Below are 20,567 nucleotides of genomic sequence, written 5' to 3'. Positions count from 1 at the left end.
AAACATTAAGATGCATTTTGTAGAAACTAGACCCACAACCCATATGGACCAAAAAGATTTTTCCCACTTGACATATAAACACTTCAGTGATTTTTTTTTTTTTTTTTTTTTTTTTGTTCACTGCTGTTTCAAATTCAAAACTAAGAACACAAAATAAGTTGTAAATGAAATATAAGAGAGAAAAGAAACCAAAAAAAAAATCTAAATACTTGAATTTTACCCAAAAAAAAAAAGAGTAATAATCATAATATTCATATTTATTAGTTTAAACAATTTATTTAAAAAATATTCCAAAACATTTCATCAAGATCGATATCCTAATTAAATTAAGACACATTTTACTTCAGAAAATCAACCTAAACTTTCCCAGAAACAATATTCTAGTAAAAGATTCCTAAGGAAAAAAAAAATGGAACTACATCATCATCCATCAGGCTCGTGTTGTGGAAAAGCCTCCAAATAATACAATATCGAAGAAGGAAGAAAACTTTGCAGCAAACAAGATATGATTATTGTTTAACGTAATTGAATCATGATTAAATTGTACACAATCTCACTGTGGAAGCATAATCAATGGTTGGCCTCACTGACTGGGAGGAGGTTAGAGATGGAACAAGAACACTTCTGCATAGTTCTTGTCACCAAATGCAAAGCCAAACTACTTCGAAGACATCTTGAACATTTAAACCTTAATCTATCAATGAATTGAGCGGAGCCCCCGAGTTAGGTGATGCCTGTAGCATCAGATCTGCATCTTCTAAATCCTGTGGTTGAATTGGTACGTCCTGTTTTAAAAAAGTTGCATCATATTGGCAACAATGAACATTTTCTTTAATTAAAGATACGAGGTAAGAGAACTAAAATTAGCCTCTAGGTCCAACGTATATGTCTCAACTACTTCAGATGTTTCTCTATGTCGAGTACATGTTTAAATTGGCAACAATGAAATTGTCGACACTTGCAAAACTTGGTTACCGGAATAAAAGAAATATATACTACAAACAAATCATATGGAAGGATTAAAATGGGAGACAAATTTACAAATCAAATCGAGTTTGCTCATGCCATCAAGGAAAAACTCATTCTTACAAAATCAATAATCTATGGATTGGTTTAAGGACAAAAAAAACCATTCACTTTAAATACAAAAGAAATGAGGAAATAGAAAGAATGAGTTTTTGAATACAAAATAAACACAAAAATATCTCGAAGGTAAGGCTAATAAAATTTTGAACGTTGAGTCCATTTAATACGAATGTGCAGAAAAGGGAAGTCTTTATTTCCCAAACATGATTTGGCAGTTACGCAGACAATTCCAGAAATTGCAAAACCAATTTTCACCTATGCTTAAAAACACGAGAAAGTTGAGACTCAAGAAGATGGTGGAAAGCACATAATGACATACCTGTGGCGGAATTAGCTGGTGTTGCTGATCTTGAGCTACAGGGTAGACTTGTGGTTGGGACATTCTATAGTAGGGCTCTTTCAGGTCAAGTTTGCACGAAGACGACTGAAGTATTCCTCCTTGCTCGGCACCAGGTCCCCACATTTTGGCTATATAGCAATCTTGGTTAGCAAGTTCAAAATAAAACCATGGAACAAAAACTATGAGAAAGAGGAATCAATCAACCTGATAGAGTCAAATAAAGCGTGTAACTCTGAGCACTGTGAGCAACCATGTGAAGTCTACCAGTAATTTCCTGTCCTGCCATGACATAAATAGGCTGGGAAAGAACACAACGTAACTGATACCAATGGGTTGTCGGGGCACCTGGGGCAGTGGTAAGCCATCTCTGCACGGTGCTGCAGTCGAAGCGGTTTATAAGCAATCAATAATGTAGGAGTGAACTTGCTATTCAAACTTGTAATTAGCAGTAGCAAGTAGCCAAAATTTTATCTTAAACCCCAATATTTACCTGCCATTAAATAAAACATCGAACCAGCAGGCCAATCCATGGATTCTGGCACCCACGGAAGCAACGAACTTCAGAGGAATATCTATGTCATACAATTCCTCTTCCTGATATTAAGAGTGATTGTGCCAGAGTTCATCATTTCAAGCTATATATTTTTTAGCGGGAGAAAGAAAAGGACAAAACTACAATAAGATGGAACTCTGACTCAGTTCAACATTTTGAAGTATAAAAAGTAAAACACTCGGTTGGTTTTTGGTAGTTCATTTCGATTTGCATCTGTTTAGGTTAATTTGCTCAGTTTCAATTTTTCGGCAAATTGATTGCTGTGCAGATTTAAAATTTTCCTTAAATAGTCGTTGACAAAATCAATTTTGGCCAAGAACCAATCCACTCATTCCCTTAAAAGATCCAAAATAAAAATCTTTTCCAAAAAAATAATAAATAATAAATAAATAAAACGATAAATGGAAATGCGTGAAAGAAGTTATTTTATCAAGCCAATCGCTTAGCCGGTAAAAAGTGAAGGCCATAATACCAGAAATGCTTCCATCAATAAGAAAAATAAAAGTTCTGGGTCAAGATATAGTACCTTGATATTTGTGAAGTCTAAAACATGAGACATTGAAGCGGCCACCAATAATCTTGGATCAAAAGCATCCACCACCGGCTATTTGTAACACAAAACAGAATATTACGGATACACAGTTTAAATAACAGAAACAAATATGAGAAATGAGATGCTGCCGCATGTTTTAACTACAAATACTGTGGTACATCGTAGTGAAGAGGAGTGCATTAAGCCATCATTTACAAATGTATTTTCCTTTGCTGTCATTCAGAAATCTTCGAGAAATGGGACAATCCAGATTCTACTTCTAAGTTAATCATCCAATTTTAATATAAATTAAAAATGGCCCAAATTTTCATTCAGGTTATTGAAAATAATACACACCTGAGAAAAATAGCCTTGAAATGCTGATCCATGCAAGGCTGTCAAATCAACACCATAATAGTTTTGTTGCTGCCAAAAGAGTGCCTACAGAAAAAAAAAAATTAAGTTTACTTTGTTCACAAGTAATTTGGAAGAGAAAACGACAGTAGAAAAGTCCAAGAGGATACACTTTAGTTGTCAGGATTATTTGCACTGTGGTGTTTATTAAACCATGTGCTTCCTCAATCACAAAACATTTTGTGTCATCATTTAGAGCCAAAGCTTGTGAAAGCTATTAATCATTAGTGTTCTCGTTCTGCTAACTATGTTGAGATGTTGGAGTGTAATTTGGACAAAAAGTAATAAAAAGAGAAGACTAAAAACTACTTCTAACAATGTATTGAAACAAGAACAATTATTTCTAAAATGTGTACAGGTAAAATAATGTGATACATATTGCTAGATTGATACAATTAAAGGAGACATCTCAACAAGCAACGAGAGAAAGTAGATTCTTACTCAAATGCAAATTTCACAGACGTTCATGCTTTATCCTTTCTTATTTATAAAAAAAATGTCCTTTATTAAATATGTAAGCTAGAAGTAAAACAGGGTTATATTTCCTCTCAATTTTCTAAGTGAAGATAGGACTAAGCATATTTTGAAAAATTTGAGAGCAAAAAATCCTTCAGAACTCGAAGGTCCAAAGTGCAAACAAATTTACACCCCGGAGGCATCAAGTGTAACTTAACCTCAGAGAAACTTCATTAAAAGTCTCACCTTGTTAGCTACTTCAACAAATAGATATTCATCACTGAAAGGTGCCATGTGAATCCTACATGGAAAACATCTTAACTCATAAAAACCGGAAAAAAATATTTATAAATGATTTACAAGCACTTAAAAGTACAAGAAACGAAAAAAATGAAGACCCAGTGGAATAAATCGTGATAATAAAATGACATACAATTAAGAAACTAATGTTTTCTTACATGAAGATGAGAATGACTTTGAGATAATATTCTTACAAAACCACGTCAGAAAATAAATGAAAATTTCCTACAATCAGCTTACCTTCCTATTGTTGGGAACATCTTTCCATTTTGGTGCAAAAAACGATCCCTTGCGATCACATACGACTCTAGCATTCTTTCATTGACCAATAAGGTGCCTAACAGCAAACAAGAAAAATGAGAAACGGGGCTGAGTTGAACTTGTTTCCGAGATCAAGGAGGGAAACAGGAAATCATAACTTTCAAACACGTTCATTTGGGGCTTATACCTTTTAATTGTTTAATTACAGCTCATTCAGGGATGTTTACATATGAACGAGTAAATAGCTAAAAGTTTTAGGATCATTCAAAATTGCACAACCTCCCAAGATAATCTGATAATATATGACAATTCGACTACAGCTCTCACCCATTGGCTCTGAGATTAAAATGTCTGCTTTCTCAGGTAATTCTACATCTTCAACTTTGCCTTTAATTACCTGAGTTTCGAATTGGAGAATATGAAAATAACATAAATATTGATTAACAATGATACTTGGGATAAATTTTAATTTTTTACATTATCAAAAAAACTCACTGTGATTCGTTGACTCAAGGCAGGGTTCCCTGCAATTAATACACGAGCATACTCAGCCATTTCAGATGCTTCCACAGCATAAACATGCTTTGCACCGGCCTGTTGAAGATTTAAGGCATTAAATTTGGATTCAATTACAGAACTGTTGAAGCGAATTACAAAGGAGAATTCTTATATTCTATTTTTTAAAGAAAATAAAAATAAAATAAAACAAAACATAACCAGCAACTACAACAGAGAGTACCTGAGCAGCAAATAACGACAAGATACCACTACCGGCACCAACATCAACAACCACTCGGCCTGTGAAGTCAGCACGATTTTCCATTACTGCTGCATAATATGTCCCTGAAAAAACACAAGACCGCCAAAGTTTACCATGTAATTCAGTTAACAAATTGAAACACTACCATATGGGCAGGTAACGCATACCGTGACCAGTGTTTTAACTTAGCTATCAGTACAAAGATAATTATACGTTTGATTTGAAAAATTCAGAAAGTGATCCATAAAATAAATTGCAAGATAAACAACAGCTAACTTATATAACCTGTCCTCACATAATCCTGCAACATATTTTGTTGGTGAAGAAGTTGTCCATAGTAGTGGAAGTACATCTTAGCAGACGACGATTCTATTTTATCATCGAACTTGCTTTTTAAGAAGGAAATTTCACCATTTGGTAAAGGGGTGGTCCCTGAATATATAAAAAGGTTAACTTCGGCAAAGTATTTAAAATGGAAACATCAACAAATTTGTACGTTAAGAGCTGCAACATTTGGAGCAAACTCCAGATTTCTACCTTGGACAATATTATCCTTCTTCCTCTGATCAAAAGCAGAATGAAACGCACTGCTCTCTTCCTCATTTCTAAATTGAATGGTAACTCCTCTGGAATGAGATTTCTGTTATAAAAGTGAAACTATTGAATGACATGAGAAGAAAAAGGCTTGGCCTTCGACAAGTTAAATTGTACAGAATTACAGAGGCCGAATTACCATTGCAGTGACAGATTTGTAAGGGAAGCAACACATAATTGAACTGGCAGAGTTGATCAAAATGGTGCCACAAACTTTTTCTTATTGAAGAGCATGCAAAAATTATTTTACAATGTCGTAATTATTATAGCATGAAACTGCGATTCTTACCACTTCCCTGGCATCGCCTTCGGAAATGCAAACTGACTGAACAGGTCCTAACCGAAATATCTGAAGACATAAAAAGAAATATAAAATTAATCATATTATATTCTTTAAATTTCTCACCATCGAGCTAACAAGTTTAAGTGTGCCTAATCTTTCACATATTCTTAAAATCACATGGGTCAGGTAGAGTGTCAATTCAACTCGTGAATGTCAGCACGTAAAAAAATTGATAAATATGGGATATACGGTCGTGCAAGAATTCAACACACTGCCCCGACGTTTGATACTATAGTAAATCATCATAGAGCTTAAAAGCTTATTTAGGTTATAGTACATTCAAACTTTTATATACATTCTTTTAACAATCAATCTTCTTAAGAACGGAAATGTATGTCATTATGCTCATCTGTAAAGTAAAAACAAGCATTCTTACTATGCACTCACTATTTCTAATTATAAAAAATACAGAACCAAAAAACAAAAGAAAGGAAACAAAAAGTAGTTCTCTTTTTCCTCTCGTCTTTATTCCTTCTAAGCTCTCCCACACACAAAACAACAATCACGATACGTAAACTCGTTACAAATGAAACAGAACCTGAGAAGTCCGAAGATCGAAAGCAAGGTCATCAGAATCGGTTTCCTGCCGTAACCGAAGCTCTGCCGCACCGGAATCGCCGCAGAACCGCGCGACCACCGGTGAGGAAGAAGAGGACGATGAGGAAGACGAAGAAGCAAGCTCAGAAATCGAAACAAGAGTGAACTCCTGAGGTTTGTGCTTTTGCCCTAAAGAGTCTTCCATTAATGCAAAACCTGAAGCAGAAAATTTATGCTCGGAAGACTAGGGAGTTTGAAGCTTCAGTAGTGCAAGGCGTTCGGTGGAGAATTAGGGTTTTGAGAGAGAAACGAAAAGGTTTTTGGAAATTCAATGGAAGCAGCCGCCCGGCAGGGAGAAAGACAGAACTGAGTGGCATTAAACCCCAGCTTTTATATGTTCTTTTTTTCTTTTCTTTTCTTAATTTGGTATTAATTTCTCACCCATAATATCAAACTTTCACATCTTCATACAAAATAGTTCAAAATATTATATAAATTATAAACATGGATAGAATTCTTATGAATGAGTTAGTCAGCAATTATAGAAATTTATGAAATATCAATATTTTGATTGATGATAAAATCTAAAATTTTGTTATATTTTGGTTCTTACACTATATTTGAAAATTCTTTAGAAATTTCTTTTGTTGGTTTATTTTTTAAATGAAACAAAGATTTAAAATATTAATATCTATTTGATATGCTTGTTTTTTTTATTTTAATTTTCCTACGATGCAATACAAATATTAACCCACCTCTCGAGAACTTAAAAATATCGAATTTAATCTCATCAATACAACAACAATAGGTTTAAAAAGATCGAATCTTTTACCTACTAGAAAAAATAATTAATAAATCCACTTTGCATTAATTAAAATACTTAAAAGTATTAATTTCACACATTTTATTTGTATGTTTGAAATTCTAAACTTTCTATGAGACCGTCTTGTTTGTTTTGAGGGGGAAAAAGAGAAAGTTTCAAGGGAAAAGGGAAAGCCAAAGGATGAAAAAGACAAAGAAAGAAAGAAAGAAAGAAAGAAGGGGGGGGTGGGTCACGTGCTGCCTCGCGTGCTTGTGGGTAATGTTTCTATGTGAGAGAGACGATGAGACAGACTTTTGTGTAGGCTACTGATATTTTAGCCTTAGAAGTGACGTGTCACTTAAAGGAAGAATCTGGTGCTTCTATTGGACCCACCCATGGATGGTGGATTGGTTCCAAAGCAAATTCGAAATTCCTTGGGGTTTTTTCTTCTTTTATTTTTCTCTTTTTTCTTTTCCTTTTCTCCTCTGATTTGCTTCTTAGTAATCATGGGTGTGGTGTTTGAGATATACTCTTCGTTTCTATTTATTATGGTATAAATAGATATAGATAGTAATCTATCTTGAGATATAGTGATTCATCGTAGATTGACAATGATATTTTGCTATGTGTTATATTTGAAAGTAATAGGTTAAAAAACACGTTTGATTTTTTCCGTCTAAAAAACTTCAAGTTTATTACAATTTATCCGAACGAAAAGAAAAAAATGACAAATATTAGATGTCAAAATTTATTATGACATGATGTAGACTTTTGTACTTTGTATTTTACAAAAACATTAAATCTCTATTTCTTTTTTTATCTGGGTATTTATCCAAAGAAAAAATATTGTTAAATCTAAATACTGGTTTTTAAATTTTGGACTACGTCGTTACAATATTTAAGTATAGTAATTATATTGTCATATGGTAAAATGTAGAGGTTGAATGGTTGTAAAGTTGAAAGTACGAAATCGGTGCCAAAATCAATGAACTAAGTTGTTGTTTCGATAAAAGTTAAAGGGCTTATAGTGATTTTAAAGTTGTAGTGAAGTAAGTCTTCACTCGTTGCAATATTGCATTCCTGTAATGAATAGGAATATAGTCTCCAAACAATGGAGACATTTACTGTTTTCGAATGCCTTTTTAGTTTATTTCTCAATACATCTAATAATGTAGAATTAGTCAAGTGTGGTGCAACACCTCTATTCAATATACAGGTCGCTGTTTTCATTATTTTCTGAAAAACAAATGTGTTAAAAAACTACATAGTATCTAACTAGCAAGCCTCCTTACAAGCAAATGAAAACCACAAGGAACCAAATAATCTTTACAAGCATCTTTATTGAGAAGATGGGAATTAACAAAACCAACCCTACGATTAACGTTAACTACCGCACGTGCAAGGTGACGAGTGACGCCATTTGTCGAGCGCAAATACTAAACAAACAATCAACCTGCGCGTACACGGATAAGACCTTGATATCAAATACTAAATGGGACAACTCATACAAGTGAACCATAAGACAATTAATAACATCAATAAGTTCAACTCATTCAGACCCAACAACATGGTGAAAATGACCACCGCCAAATTCGAAATAATGTTAGATAGAACCTTTATCACATCAAGGGCTTTTCATGTTTTTAGTAACTCAATTCGATCTCACTTACTCACACCCAGCAAGAATAAGAGACCGAACAAAATTCACAAACAACCTAACTGATACCACCATACTTGACACAATCGACCCACGAGACATCGACGTTGATCTTCCAACAATCAAAATGAGGAGGAGACCACGATCCATGAGTCAACTGACTCACCACCTTATACAACATGGGAGCCTTACAGCAGACGAACAAAACTCCTAAACGTATAACGAATGTTCTAAGCCAATAAAGCATTATCCAACAACAAAGCCGCTGTAACTCACCATATCACGACAACGTAAGACATCCCACACAATGAGCTTGATCTAAGCATAAAACTCCTCCAAAATCCAATCCCAACAATGGACCAAACTCCAACAATCCTTGGCAAAACCCAAAGAACAATATAAAAAAGGAAAAAACGTAGCCAAACACATTTCATAAACTTACAAAACCTCATATGACATGAGAAGATGATTCCACGCATTTCATGCAAAACAAACCAAAGAGATTTAGTGGAAACCTCTATTTTGATGATACTGCACTCAGTAGAAAATAAGTCAACTGTTTTCCAGACTTATGTATTCACTATATGCGAGACTCTAAACTTCCACATCGAATAGTGAATATTAGTTAAGTAATACGTCTTATGACGGTTTGTGACAAGCTTAAATCTTAAAGAAGAAAAAAAGTGTTGTTTGGTCTAAACCACAATATACAAATCCACTTGAAATGATAATTGGCCCAATCTCAATTACCAAACCCAAAAAGCACAAAGCAACAAACATATAGGTCAAGCAAATTCAATTTAAGTTAGTTTCATCCAAAGTTGATCAAATTTAAACTTCATACGTAGAATATATGATTCACAGTAACATTATGAAGTAATAATTAAAAATATCAATAGATAGCTATGATCTAAACACCCACGTAAAAGTGCAATGCTTAGTTTACAATTTTTTAAAAAAGTATATAAACAAGTCCTCCCAAAACACGAAGAGTTGATAAATAAGGTAGTGTTAATGGTTGAATATGTATATATAGAATAAGATTTTAACCTATATATTGACTATCAAACTCGTGGCCAAATATGGAAATGAAGTCTTCGAGGAAAACGAAACAAAAGACGCGACATGTCGGCACCTATTAGGGTCGTAAGTGACGTGTAATTTTGCTATTGACCAATATAAAAGCACGCACTGGAGGCCACTTGATCAACCAACGTGTAAAACGTTTGACCCTATGATGAAAGGACATTATTTCACCTCTTCATTGTACAATAAAACCTCATACATATTTTAACTAGGGAAAAGGTGACAAATTTAGTAATTAAACCATAACCATACAAGTAGATGTAACACAATGTAAAATAATTTGTAGATATATCAAATTTTAGTTTAAATTCATAGAGTTTATTAATAATAAATCGCACTGCTCACAAGAACCATAAATGATAAAATATATTTGATAGTAGAAGTTTATCAACAAAATGTCTATCGTTGATAGATTTTGCTACATTTACAATTCTTAAAAGATGTGAACATCCCTTTTAACTTACACAATATGCTACAATTTTCATTTTCTTTTATTTTTTATCACAATACGAGATTTGAAATTTTGAATAACACGATTATTTGAAGTCTTTTGAGATAAAAATTATATAATATTATAATAACCATATCTAACTACTACTATTCATAAGTTTAAGATTAGTTATATTAAAGATAAACACTATTTTAAAATCTCTTATATGGTGTAATTTTTACTATTTTAAATTTACAATATTATTATCCTTTACTATAAGACTTTAATTACCATTTCCATATCAAACTAAAATAGTTTACACATAAAACACATACCATTATAATTCAAACTCTAACAACAACTCAATTTTTGTCTCAAACGTCGTGTTAACGAATAACCCGTCTAATTACATCCCCTCAAAGTTTTAGATACATGAATTAAGATTTATTCCCTCGAAAACCGAATATTTAAAATTGCACTCCACTTTATCTCTAATGCCGAAGCATAAAAGTGGGAATGTAACGGCACACCATAATACAAACGGCTAAATTTCCATTTCCATTTCAATTTCAATTTCAAGTTTACATAAATATAAAAAAAATCCATTGGGTGGGAGGGAGGGAGGGAGAGTGGGTCCCGCAGCTGTGTGGTGGGGTCCAGCACGAAACGAGAGCCTTTGGAGAGAGAAGAGAGGGGAAGGGCATTCACGGATGCTAAGATGACAGACAGGGACGTTAATAAACCGTCCAAACAGAAAAGCTAAGATCTCATTATTAAGGACGAGGATCGACGTTGATTGCAATTTTGCAAAGTGACCCCCATGTGACGCTAAACTAACTCATTACCTTCCCTCTTTCTTAATCACTATTAGTTGGAGTTTTCGTCGCCATTAATTCTCATCGAAACTCTTTCACATGCTTCCTTTTTCCCTTCATATTCATTCTTCTATACCAATGGATCCAAAATGAAGTAAAAGGAGTTTTTAATATTGCTCTATATGTAATTTGCTTGATATACAAAAGTATATGTAAAATAAACATTTCAATTTTATTATTGAAGTAGAACTCGTCAAGATGATGATGAATACATTAAATTCAGAACCTCAACGGATATTATTCAAAGTTCTAAAGTTGTCGTAAGGGTGATTTTATGCAATTTTTTTCAAGATTAATGTAATATTCTAAAATTTGGAAGAATAATATGTATTAGGTATTTAGAATTTCAAAAGTACATTTACTATTTTGTTGCATATCACCAAATTAAAAAGAAATCAAGTTGTGTATTGTAAAGAGAAAAGTAAAAACATTCGGTAAGAAATGATAGTCAATGAATATATATTTAGAAGTATAAAATTAAAATCAATCATTATTGGTTTTTGGGAAGTTTCAACATTCTGTTCAGATATTAAAAAAAAATGCATTGATTCAGATAGCCCAAACGTGACAGCCAAAAATTCAACGAACGAAAATAAATAAAAATAATATAAAAATGAATAAAAAGAAGAACTCAAAATAATAATGGCCTAAGGCCTTGCAAATTCAGCAAGATCCACCAGCAATTTACACAAATAATCTGTTCCTTCCTACCACTGTATTACCAATTCCAAACAAGAACAAATGATTTCGGAAATAAACCAGAAGAATCAGCCACGAAAAAAGAAAAAAAAAAAATCATGTAGAGGACTCGGAGAAAACAGAGATGTAAATTAAATTACATTTTCAACCATCAGTGTATATATATGAATTTTATTACTCGATCGACATGTATATTCAGTATTAACACACGAAGAACTAACCGATAGAGTACGACGACGAATCTAACTTCCAAAAAATGAATCAAGTGATACGAAATCAACTTCGGCAGCGAGTAATAGCGCTGCAACCACGGGAGTAAGGATTCGCCTGAGCGCCTGGTCTGCAGTTGTAATAAGAAGCACCACGACGAGAGCAAGGAACATTGTTCCTCCTAAGAGCACCGTAGCTTATGTAACGAGTAGTCGCTAGAATTCGGCGATTGATCTCAGAGTCCATCTGGAACTCCATTCCGAAACCGAAATCATCGTTGTCGTTGAAGAAATCGGATGTGGTCGGAACGAAGAGAAGCTTGTGGTCGCCAGAGAAATCGACGGCAGCCGCCATGGAGACGAGAAAATGAGCGGCAATAATGAGGAAGGCGGCAAGGAGAGAAGAAGAAACGCGTGAGATTCCCATTTTTTGGAGGATCAATACAAAAGTCCCGTTGGTTTCGAGAGGAACGGAGATGAAAGTGGTGCGTGAATATAAAGTGAAGGGTTATAGAGAAATGCCACTGCTTTCCATGTTAATTACGAGAGTACCACTTGACCTTCACGCGCTTGAATTATAGTTTTGTTTTTTCTTTTCTTTTATTTTTATGATTATAGTATGAATGTGAATAAATTTATTGGTACCCACTAATTGCAAGACTTTCGCCTTATTTTCGGCTTTTAAATTTTCAGCCGGCAATAGCCGAAAATAAATCAAATAAATATTTTGTTATAAGTTTTATATTTAATTAAACAACCAAATTAATCATTATGTTCATTTAATCTCTACATTTTTATAATTAAATCAACTCCAATTAAGAAATAATGAAGTGGCCAAAGTATTTATACTTATAATGAATAATTAGTTTCTTCCATTTTTATGAGATTTGAAATTAATCTTGCATTTAAACAAAAAAACGTAAAAATTAAAAAATTCGTTCAATAAACATTTTGTTTTTGCCAATTATGTTTAATTTTTCTCGTCTTCTTATGAAAGTTTGGATTTTTAGTCCAATTTTAAAAATTTTGAAAAAATAATTTCCATAATTTAACTTTGCTTTTTACTTTTTAAATATTAATAGAAGATATAAGTAACAAAACAATAATAATTTTAGAGGTGAAATAATTATGAATGTCTTCAAAATCCAAAATGTTTAATTGAAAAGATAAGTCATTTTAAAACAATTTATAATACTTGACAATCTCTCGAAATAGTTTATAAAATATACTTAAAACAATTTTTATAAAAACAATTATTTTGGAATAACATATGCTTAATTTTCAAAAACTAAAAATTTAAAAATAAATCTATTACCAAATTTTGTTGCCTAACAATTTTCTACAATCGTTTTTAAAGTTTACCAATGTGATTGAAAAATCAGCAAATGCAATGCCTATGCTTTTGTATTGTTGAAATTCAAATCTTTACATTTTCTGCTACTCATTAATTTATTTTTATACCATATGGTTTTTTCAAGAAATATAAAAAGAATTTTGGATGCGTCTTTACATTACATTATCAAGAAATATATATATATATATATATATATATATATAGAGAGAGAGAGAGAGAGAGAGAGAGAGAGAATTTGGAGGACAGCTAATTGATTGGGAATTTTTGAAAATTCTGTTATCTATTTTGTTTGTTTATTATGAAATTGACTAAAATAAAAGTTGACATTGCACGTCTAGAAAACCAACACACCCCATCTGCCATAAAATAAAACGAAACAATTTTTATTTATATTAAGTTGTTTGTTCAATTTCGGCCAAAGGATGAACCATTGCTGACTTATGTATATTTCGTAGGAATATACTAAATTATAAATCATATTCCTATGAAATTGAGCATCGTTATACCAAATGTAAATGTGATAGGTTGTATCAATTTTAATTTTAAACTTTTAATCTTATTAAATTGAATCCTAAACTTTGACTAATTTTAGCTTAGTAATGTTTGTCAAGATGTTGGATTGAACCATCTTGACGTTAGTGAGATTTTTGTCTTTGGTTGTTGATGTTTGGATCTTGTTTAGTGTGTGCGTTCTACGAATAAGGCAATTCACTGCTCTGTTAGATTCTTTTGGGTTTCATTTTGTGAACTTTTTCTTTTTCTTCAACTGAAGAAGGTAGTTGAATTGTTGTTCACTTACCTATCTAGTTATTATATATGCTATCGATGAGGAGTGTTGTATCGTTTGTTTTGTTTAATTGAACTTTACTTGTTTTCTGTAAAATCCACTCGATTTATTATTATTATTTTTTTTCAACGTCTAAAAAAACCCTTCAAAATCATTCTCAATCAAACAGAGTTATACATGCAAATAATAACTCATACTAATGCACAAACTAACCATCAAAAAACTTTGCCAACATTCACTACAAAACTAATTAAAATAACTAATTCACGTCATTAAAAAAAAAAAAAAAAAAATAGCTCTTGATTTTTTTAGCAAAACATGGATTTTAATAGCTTTTGTTGGACAATGGTGTTTTTATGTTCTTAAGTTGTAGATTTGAGATATTGACCAATAATTGCAGATTTTAACAGTTTGATTCAAAAATGATAATCTGGTGGATCAGAAGATCAAGATGACGTGAAATGAGTTAATAGAAGCCCAAGAGACAGATAAGTCGAAAAGGAAAAACAATTAAGAGAAGTTTAGGGGAGTGGAGGGAAAGAAAAGGAAAAGGAAAAGAAAGCATGATCTGTAGAGGAGGTAATGCCAGTTAAGAGGACAGCAAACCATTGACAACGAGAGCACAATCAGGTGCCATCTTATAACAGATGCCCCCACAATCCATCTGACACGTGTCCATATCCAATTCGCTATTATATATACAAATTTATAAAATTAATTAATTTTTAAAAATATTACTATATTTATAAATATCTCGTGATAAAATCATTAAAAGTACGGTAAGATGTCACTTTTTATTATTGAGTGAACAGTAATAGAAGTTTGTCAAATTGTAGATGATAATAGTTTATCTGTGATAGACAAAAATATTATGCTCTATGCGTAAATAATTTGATTATTTTGCTATATTTGAAAACAATTATTTGAGGGGCTTTGTGGTTTTTGAAATTGTAAACAACTAGAATCTTAGATACTTGAAATTATAGATGTTCGACATATTTAGATTCTCACGATTTGTTTCATAAGTGTCTAGGAATATTTTGATTAATGTGTTTGTCTCGTAGGATTTCTATATGTGACTGTCTTAAATTTACACAGTGTTCCAAGGACGCGTTTATGACTATTCATTGATTTATAATTAATTTGGTATAATTTGAACTTATTTAGCATTTTTTTTCCTTCTTTTTCCTCAACAAAATAATGTATTATAATTTAAGATTTGTTTATAAAACACATGTCAATTTAAATTTGAATCTGAATGTCTCATTGAAAATAATAAGAATTGCAATATAACAAATAATATGATATGTATGGTTTGACTATTTATTTTTATTATATACTACAGATGAAAATTAATATATATGCAAAATAAAATAAAATAAAAAACAAAATTGAAAACGAGGATACCGAAATTTTGAAAACTCATGTAGGAGGACATCCAAAACTCTTTGGATACCCTCCATTCGGGCATTCTAGGATATCAAGGAATCTTCAGATGTTGGTGCATCTTATAGTACTTCAGAACAAACATGATATTCTAGATGCCTACTTCATAAGAGTCTAAGATGTCCGTGGAACAAACGACCATTGAGGGTGTATTTAACCCACGAAAGTGATAAATATAAGTTGTGGATTTCACTTATTATTTAGCCTACGTGTGTCCCACTACTAAAAAAGGTTACTTCTAAAGCTTATCAAAACTCAACCCCAAGAGTTCCTTTTCTGCACTTCATAACTTGTACTCCTTATTCCATACACTCTCTATGTTCTCAAAATTGTATATTATTTATTGAAATCGTATACACTTTTAAATATTTACAAATTTATTAGACACAAACTTGAATTAAAAAAAAAAAAAAAAGTATTCATGGATTGCCATTTTTTATTTTTTATTTTTATATTCTATTGGATATACGAACCTTACAATTATTATGTAAGATCTTAAAATTGTATATTATTTGTCGTTATACTACTTTCAATAAATCTTATGATTGTTCACTATGGCTAGTTTATATATTTGCCGTCTTTAATAATCTTTACTACCATTTATTTATAAAAGTTGTGGAAATATATATACAAATTTGTTACGCGAAAAAATAGTTTTGTCTCATTATTTGATTTTGATCAATTTAATTTCGAAGAGTTTTTGCAACAAAATTTAAGAAGGGAATGGTTAAACCAAATTAAAATCGTTCAATAGGTTTTTGAATCTGTCAATATACTGGTTAGAAACGTTTGAATTGTTACGATCTACTCTTAACTATCGTAAAACTATTTTAACAACTCTAATCATTTATTATGAATACCAATTTGTTACTATAGTTTTCCTTATTCATAGCTTGAACTAATTTAGTATCTACCCAAATTCATATGAATGCGTCTTAAATTTATACGTTCTTAGTCATAAGTTTATAAAAATAAATTCATTTAGTCTTATGATTTTTAAAATGTACATTTTTAGTCAATAATTTTTTTAAAATATGGTTAAAAGATCTTAGAGTTTTTTTATTTGATTTTTAAAAAACAGTTATGTGATATTTAAAATTAGAAAAAAAAAAGTAATTGATTTTTATAAATGATTATAAATTTAAAATGTCATATAATTATATAACGTAAAAATATCAAATTATTTGAGGAAATTTTTAAATATATTTTTTAAAATTAGGAACTAAAAAGATTAGGAACCAAACGATCTGATAAGACAACAAAAATATTAAAATAAAAAATTTGATAGAATATTAAATAAATGTTGTCGTTTTGTTTTTTTTTTTTTTTTTTTTAGCAAAGCGTAAATAACTTCTTTTATTTCTTTCTATTTTCTTTTTTAAAAAATCAAAATAGAAATGCACATTTTTAAAACTAAAAATGTAATGTATTTTTTTGAAAATGGGAAGAAAAAGAAAAAAGTAACATTTACTATTTGAAAGTTTTAAAATCGTAAAATTAATGAAAAACGTGCTGGACACGTGAGTAGATACGTGTGTGGTTTGTTTAAGAAGGCAGCTGTCGTCGATGGATAGCCAAACGTGTGAAGGGTAATTAATAAAGCCTTGGTATGACTATTAGATACGCGTGTGTATAATAACATATATTACATACTTATATATTGCATAAACGAATATTGAAATAAAAGGCAAAATAACTTTTACAAACTAGTTGACATCTGTATTTCAAAATACTACAGTTTTATATATATATATATATATATATATATATATATATATATATATATATATATATATTATTGAACAGAGACTTCTAACAATTGATATTCATATTCACAAGTAAATTTAAAATAATTATGAAGTAAATTTTAATTTTTAATTTTACAAGCTATGGAAAATAGTGAAAAGCATGTATACAAGGTTAAAAAAAAATCAACACCAAATAGTAAATTCCAACTCGGGTAAACATTCTTTTTTATCTCAAATTTATCTAAATATCAAAGTATTGTTATTACAAGTTCGGGGTGACAACTCTAAAGTTAAAAGTTGAAAATCCTAAAATCATAATATCTCATCAAAATCCAACGTAACCATATAATCAAATAATGTCACCTTCCATCATTTAAAAAACGTATGAATTGACCATGGTTAATAGGCTAAATTAAAGTTAATGTAAAAAGAGAGAGAAAAAATAAACTTGTTTTTATTGAATTTCTCTCCTGCAAAATTTTTCAAATTTGTGATATATGAATTTCCAACGTGTCATTTTTTTTTTGTGTTTAAAGCTCAAAGTATTAATTTCCACTCAATTTATTGATAGTGTTTGTAGATTTTGTTATAATATATATGTTCATTAGTTGGTACAAAATGTTGGCAAAGCAAGACGTATCTGATCTCCACGAAATTTTTTTATCTTAGGTAAAGAGAATTGGCCTGAATGCAATGAGATAGCATATACCTTTGTAATGTAAGCTATATCTACTATGATACTTGAGTCATAAGGTAAGAATAAAAATATAATATTTGATACAGTTGGAGAACTTAATTTATTTACATTATTTTATGTTGTATTTATAAGTCCCGAATAATCTTTGATTCCTTATCTAACCAGCGTTCGACTTGGTTGGTTGCATGCGAACTTCTTTTGGATTAAAGTCGACTTACTCAACATTCTTACCAGGTATTTTAGGATCTAATCCTCTTTTAACCTAACCCATGTCAGACTTTTATGGGGCATTTGGTGCGAGTATTGACTTATAATAGTATGAAGAATATAAAAGTCTGATGTTACAATAGTTTGAGGATTATAATAGTCTGCCTTTGGGGTGCAAGCTATTATCTCAACTTTCGTCAGTGTTGCTTCCTTTTGTAGTGACTGTTACGAGGATTTCTGCTTTAGCTTGACCTTCTACTTTTACTTGGTAAATATCTGGAGCTTGGTGAAAGAGAGGATGTGAGGAAGAGGATGAAAGAGATGCGAGAACAAGTATTATCCTAATATATATATGTCACATGCTTTCTTTATATTTTGCATTATTTTTCAAATATAACACGTACTTTACTAATTTCTAATTTCTAATAATTATATTGCATCCACTTTAACAATATCTAGTTAATTTACATGATAATTTATTACAATTATATGAAAATAATTCCGTTAATTAATTAATTGACTAAATATGCAAATTTTAATGTAAATAATAAATATTAAAATATTTATGACAATAAATCTAATTTTTAAAATACGTAATATTTAAGATTAATGCGAATGACAAATTGGTGAATAAAAATCTTGAAATATTGTTAATAAAAATAAATGAAACGTTATGTGTATAAAACCATACCCTAATCAGAAGTTTTCTCTATTTTTTTTTTTCTAATTATAATGCTAGCGTCGATAATTAAAAGTTAAAACAAATCTCTCCATCTGGAAATGTATAACGGCCCAAAAGAGCTAATAAAATCCTTATTGGGTCGAACAACAACCCGAAAGAGTTATATATAAATGTTTAGGGTTTCGAAGAAACCCCAATTTTCTTTCTTCGTTAGCTGTCGACGCATCCCTTCGTTGCCGATTGGTATCCGCTACACTTATTCTCCAAATCTAACAATTGTATTTGTTTCTGATTATTTTCAATTCCACAAACAATTTGTTCATTCATATATGTATTAGAACTCAAATTTCTTAGCGTTAATCCGTTGTTTTCTTGTCGAAGCAGGTTTTTATCTAAGCTAAAATGCATAACAAATAGGGAAAGATCACCGAGCTCTAGATTCCTAGGAAGTGGTGCGCAGTCAACTCATTTTTATTTCAGCTCTACCAAAAACCGACTCATTACTTCCAAGGATAACGCCTCGGTTCAAATTAACATTAGTCATATGTGTGTGTATGTATATTGTAACCATGAAACTTTTGTTAATCAAATTGAGTTAATGAATTTTCTTTTGGGATTTTCCTTTTAGTATATAATTTTTTGTCGTGTAGGTAGTAGCTTGTAAGCACATTGCTCTTCAATTTTCCTAATTATGTAATTTCATGTTAATTTAGGCTTCTTCTAAGATTTAGGGGTGCTAAATTCCATCCCAACACAAAATTAAATCCGTTCATATCAATCTCATCCTTAATTTTAGAGGTCTATTGCTAGACCTCCAATTTTATTTACCTATAACAGAAGGAAGAAAGACAAGGGGACACGTGGAAATGGTGAGGAAAGCAAGGAGGGGGGACCGCAAGTTAGTTAGTAGTGGAACGGAAAAAGGGAGCAGGCAGAGCAGAAAGGACAAATGTCGGGTAAAAGGTGGGAGCAGACTGAAGAAGAGAGCAGAGACCGTTAAGGCAGGCAGACTGGACTTATAAATAAGCCCTTCCGTGGGTAATAGGGGGCATGTTTTCATTCTGAGTGTTGTGTGGTGTAGTAGGGCAGTAATAGAGAGCTTATTGCTGTGAGTTCTTTTTGTGTTTTGTTCTGTGTATTCTCCTTAGAGGAAGAACAGACTTAATAGTTTGGGCTGTAAGTTTCTTGATATTTTGGCAAGTTAAATCAAAGTGTTCTTAAGGATTTCTGGAGTCCTAACATTTTGGTATCAGAGCACTATTACCTGGGAAAACCTACCACGATGACGAGAAGCACCGAAGAAAGACTGGACATGGTAGAACAAGGAATCTTGAGGCTACCTTTGCTGGAGGAAAACGTTTCCCTTCTGTCAAAAACGATTACGGAAATGAATGCTCAGATTGACAAGCAATACCAACAATAGCAAGTGATATTGAAATACTTAGAAGGCATCCTACGAGACGACTCACCCGGTAAGCAGGTGATTGAAGGTTCCTCGAGCAAAACCCAGATGGAAGAAACGACCATAACCGCCATTTCCAATGACCCCAAAATTGAAGGAAAGACCGAAGAAGGACCGGCGATGGACCGGAGCAAGTTTAAAAAAGTGGAAATGCCGATTTTCACGGGGACCGACCCTGATTCGTGGCTATTCCGGGCCGACAGGTACTTCAAAATACACAACCTATCTGACTCAGAGAAGCTAACCGTGG

General features: G+C 31.7%; 2 protein-coding genes and 1 long non-coding RNA gene across 4 annotated transcripts; 1 reads left to right on the top strand and 2 right to left on the bottom strand.

The window, feature by feature from the left end:
- Window positions 1–399: 399 nt before the first annotated feature.
- Window positions 400–6,560, bottom strand: LOC103497854 (probable histone-arginine methyltransferase 1.4). Its single transcript, XM_008460230.3, has 15 exons — window positions 6,178–6,560; window positions 5,586–5,645; window positions 5,240–5,342; window positions 4,988–5,134; window positions 4,682–4,785; window positions 4,438–4,536; window positions 4,270–4,339; window positions 3,922–4,018; window positions 3,628–3,682; window positions 2,869–2,952; window positions 2,506–2,583; window positions 1,917–2,020; window positions 1,631–1,803; window positions 1,406–1,554; window positions 400–785 (listed from the first exon to the last, which is right to left on the bottom strand). The coding sequence occupies exons 1-15, from the start codon at window positions 6,379–6,381 to the stop codon at window positions 690–692; spliced, it is 1,623 nt and encodes a 540-aa protein (XP_008458452.2). The 5' UTR covers window positions 6,382–6,560; the 3' UTR covers window positions 400–689.
- A 5,097-nt stretch (window positions 6,561–11,657) lies between these two features.
- LOC103497855 (protein RALF-like 33) lies at window positions 11,658–12,415 on the bottom strand. Its single transcript, XM_008460231.3, has one exon. It carries the CDS (start codon window positions 12,359–12,361, stop codon window positions 12,002–12,004), a length of 360 nt encoding a protein of 119 aa, XP_008458453.1. The 5' UTR covers window positions 12,362–12,415; the 3' UTR covers window positions 11,658–12,001.
- Window positions 12,416–18,972: 6,557 nt separating this feature from the next.
- LOC107991604 (uncharacterized) lies at window positions 18,973–20,079 on the top strand. Of its 2 annotated transcripts, XR_007824906.1 has the most exons (3): window positions 18,988–19,098; window positions 19,240–19,407; window positions 19,666–20,079. It is a non-coding gene; the product is annotated as an uncharacterized LOC107991604 (long non-coding RNA). The 2 variants fall into 2 exon arrangements; XR_001763803.2 differs by having other exon boundaries at window positions 18,973–19,098; window positions 19,240–20,079.
- The last annotated feature ends 488 nt before the right edge of the window (window positions 20,080–20,567 follow it).

The sequence above is a fragment of the Cucumis melo genome, chromosome 11, assembly GCF_025177605.1.
Source record: "Cucumis melo cultivar AY chromosome 11, USDA_Cmelo_AY_1.0, whole genome shotgun sequence".
Taxonomy (NCBI): domain Eukaryota; kingdom Viridiplantae; phylum Streptophyta; class Magnoliopsida; order Cucurbitales; family Cucurbitaceae; genus Cucumis; species Cucumis melo.
Note: the sequence above shows the minus strand (reverse complement) of the source record. Positions and strands in the feature narration are given on the sequence as shown.